The sequence below is a fragment of the Citrus clementina genome, unplaced genomic scaffold, assembly GCF_000493195.1.
Source record: "Citrus clementina cultivar Clemenules unplaced genomic scaffold, Citrus_clementina_v1.0 scaffold_9, whole genome shotgun sequence".
NCBI classification, from domain to species: Eukaryota; Viridiplantae; Streptophyta; class Magnoliopsida; order Sapindales; family Rutaceae; genus Citrus; species Citrus x clementina.
The window spans coordinates 15,639,777-15,643,678 of record NW_006261964.1 but is presented as its reverse complement, the minus strand read 5'-3'; the positions used below and the strand labels follow the sequence as shown (position 1 = coordinate 15,643,678).

The following is a 3,902-nucleotide window of genomic DNA, read 5'->3' as shown; positions in this document are numbered from 1 at the left end:
AATTGGAAACATCAAATTGATGACTTGGTACGAATTGTAATGGAGAATAATAATGATAGACTAGGCCTCTAGTAAATCAATGTAGCAAGCGTATCAATGTCGCAGTATACAAAAAAGCATGTCTTCATTTCGAAACAGGTAATTTAATATGTAATAATAAGTTTAAGTTGTACAAATACTTGAAAACTTTTGATAAAGGATTTCGATAATCTATTTTGAACATGAATGTTTGGTACTAGATGTTTCACATCAATCCCAACTCACATGTAATAATCACCAAAGTTTATAAAAATAAATTCACCAACATTATTTAGACGTATGTGCAAATACATTAACCAAGAGCATAAAATAATGAACTGGAGCACTTTGTGACTGAATGACTCCACAAATTACACAATGAATTCTCTAAACAATGGTGAAGATTCAACTACTAGCAATGGTCTGACAACCATTTTCCTTACGAAATGCAGTGCAATTCTTATATAGTTGTCGAAAGAGTTTTCAATGATCAATGGAAGTTTTTTTTTTTTTTAATGAAATAAAAATTAGCGGGACCACGAATAGCTGACTGAATTCATCTTTTTAATTAACTAATTCGTGTCAACTAGAGTCTAGATATCTTTGTCAACAGAAACATTGAACGGTCATTAACTTGAATTGTACTCTAACGATGATTAGGGAGGCAAAGAATAAAATATTGAAATGTCAGTGAGAACTGGCAAGACTTGGAATGGTCAAAGTCAATGGTTATGGGGTTTTTCTTTCTTCTTTTTTTTTTTTCCAAAGACTTTTCATATTCTTTGTTGACAGAATGCTTGTTGGCATTTGTGAAGAGACTTTACAAATATATACTTGAATTGGTCAGTGGATTGAACCAAAACTTGTTTCACTCATTTGATTATTTGTCCATTAGTTCCAACTCCAAACAAGATTTCTTCCAAGTTAATTACGAGACCAATGGCTGTGAGTTCTTTTGCTTATATCTTGTTACTATTCTATGTTCTTTGTTTGATTTTGTTTGGCAGTTTCTTTCTTTTCTTAAATAAATTTCATTTATTTCATGTAGCATGTTCACAGATATATACTACAAATATGATTATGTTATAGGAACAAAATAAGGAAAAAAAAAATGATTGACTTTGGACAGCTATCTGGGTACGTATTTGCATCAATGTTAATTCTATAAGTTCCAGTTTGGTTGCTAGATTTTGGATTGTTACACGGGAGTTATGTTAATTTTTCTCCTGGGTTTTATTATTTTATGTTTTTGTAGATGTTAGATTTCTTTAATATAGAGGTTTCAATTCTGGTTTGAGTGTATTCTTTTGACACTGTTATCTGTTAGACCACATATGAAGGCAATGAATAGTGTGTAACCGGCGTATAAATGGGGTTAATTTTAAACATAACCAAATTATATTTCTTATAAGTTTGTGTTTGAAAGATTTGGAGTTAAAATTCTCAGCTTGAAAAAATTAATAATTGAAATGTGTTTTAGTCTCCTAATATGCAATCTTAAACTTGAAGGTCTAAAACTTAGCTTAAGGTTTATTTTAAATGTAGAAAGTTCATTTGATTCGATGAAGAACATTCGAACAAGGAGATTGGCTTGGTATCAAGTATACAGTCTGACTCGGCTTCCTAAGGATGATAATTTTGTGTGCACAGCAAAATTTGTTATAGCGAAGAGTAGCAGCTGATACAGATTTCGAGAGTACAACTAGTTTATATCATTGTATTCATCACATTCGTTTTGTTATAAAACTTTACTTATCACAGCCCTTCACATGTATAACTGGACTTATTCAACAAGTTCCCTGCTTGAACATAAAGCAATAATGTGTAACTTGTAATTTAACTAATCAGTAGTATGGAACAATTTGAACATAAGACCAAAAGGTGAAACTTGGGTTTGAAGTCATGTTAATTACCATTCTGTCAGAAGGTTTAAGCTTGTATGTGAAGACGCAACATTTATATTTTGGGAGGATTTTTGACAATTTAGATACCTGTTTTGGGAGTATTGAAGAAGTATCTCACTGTGTGCTAGCTAAATTGCTAGCGACGTAACTTTTAAGAATATCCGACATGTTTTCCATTAACAATGGCTAGGCTGGCTTTTGGTTTATTTATGACTGTTTTGCACATGTCAGATTAATTGTGCACTTCTTAAAGCTTTGCTTGTGTTGCATCTTCTGGGTTTTTTCAAAATGGATATTGTAGTCTGCAGCATTCTAATCAACATGCATTTTTATGGTCTGCTATTTGTTAAATACTTCAGAGTATGAAAGTCTGAGCACATGGTGCTTGTATTTTCTGGAGGTCATTACGACTGATAATGGTCCCATTATGCCTTTTTCTTCCCCTGATGATGTAACTGGAGTGAGGACTATAAAAAAGTTTCCCCATATGGATCTTTTGACTGTTACAGAATTGGCAACTTTCACTGCTGCATGTATATTATATGATAGGAGTACACATACTGGATTAATATCCAGAAAACAATTTTCCACAATGCTGACCAAAAACTAACACTTTTGATCTACTTTGTGTGTCGATATTCACCAGTGAAACTGTTTTTCTCTGCATATTTGGTTGCAAGAATTATGATTCCTAGACTACTTTCTTATGGTTTACTTGTTTATGTCTCAAAACTGACAAAGCATTGTTTGTTTATTTACTTATTCTATATTCTGCTTATTTTTACAGCAACATGTAAATATGCCCAGGTTTGGTGACTGGGAGACTAATGATGATGTCCCCTACACGGTAGTTTTTGAGAAGGCAAGGCATAAAAAAAAAGATGTGAAGAGGACTCCAAGTAACCCTCAACAAAGTCCTAGCACATTTTCAGATAATCACTCTCCTGTTCAAGCCACTCTCTTCCAGTCGGAAACCAACCCAGGGGCACCAAATGGTCGAGAGGCATTAAGAACAAACCATGTTCGCAGCAGCAGTCGAGAGGATGGTTACCTAAGAACAAATTCTGATTCTCTCCAGCACCGTGACACTGTAAATCCGAAAGTTTCCACCGACTCACCTCTTCACCGTCATGGTAGCATAGACTCAGTTGGTACTCCTAAAAGGGCCACAAGGCAGAATGTAGGGTCTGATCGCAGAATTGAACACTCACCCTTAAACGCAAATCACCAGGCAAAGGTTCCAGCTCAAGTCAGTGGAATGCCTTCACCTGCATGGGAAAGAAAGGGTTCAACCGAACGTGGCAATAACTTAGCTTCCTTGACTCCTGGAAGATCCCGACTGAGACCAGTTACTCAAAGCGCCGAAACTGTAATTTTCTTCTCCTTGATTTCTTGTTAACATGTGTTGCTATTATTGGCATGAAATTTGCATGAACACTAATTAGATTCGCTTAGGGGTTGTTTGCTTTTGTATGAAGTTTGAATTTTACTTATTTTTAGACATTTACGGTTTTTAATTTGTTTTTTTTACTATCATTTATGTCTGATTATAAGATGCTTAGGTCTAAATGATAAATGTAAATATTCTAACTTTTATCTGAATGGCAAAACATTTGAATAGAACTTTAATATTCTCTCATTAATACCGCTATTAAATAAATTTATTTCCTATTATATAAATTATTATTTTATTATTTTTTTCATTTATCTGTTTTTTTTTTTGGTCATATGCGTGTATTGAACTATTAATTTTTTTTTTTTTTTTGAATGAGAATTTTAAATATAATAGAACTTTAGGTAAGTGTGTTTTATAATAGTTCTATCTCTTTGTATTTATATTTACTATTTTTGTAATAGATTTTGAATTTTATTTAATACATTAATTTTAATTCAAATGTTAAACAATTCTTGATTGGCTTATGTAACTAACAAGAAAAAGAGTAATGATACAGCCACAAACTCTTGTACAAACTTATTTTG

General features: G+C 32.7%; 1 protein-coding gene across 1 annotated transcript in view; it reads left to right on the top strand.

The window, feature by feature from the left end:
• Positions 1 to 804: 804 nt before the first annotated feature.
• Positions 805 to 3,902, top strand: part of LOC18033315 (RPM1-interacting protein 4) — a 4,099-nt gene continuing 1,001 nt past the window's right edge. The window contains exons 1-2 of the mRNA XM_006420886.2: positions 805 to 963; positions 2,710 to 3,291. Of these exons, the coding sequence (XP_006420949.2) occupies positions 958 to 963; positions 2,710 to 3,291 (588 nt within the window). The 5' untranslated portion in view covers positions 805 to 957. The remainder of the gene's footprint in view (positions 964 to 2,709; positions 3,292 to 3,902) is intronic.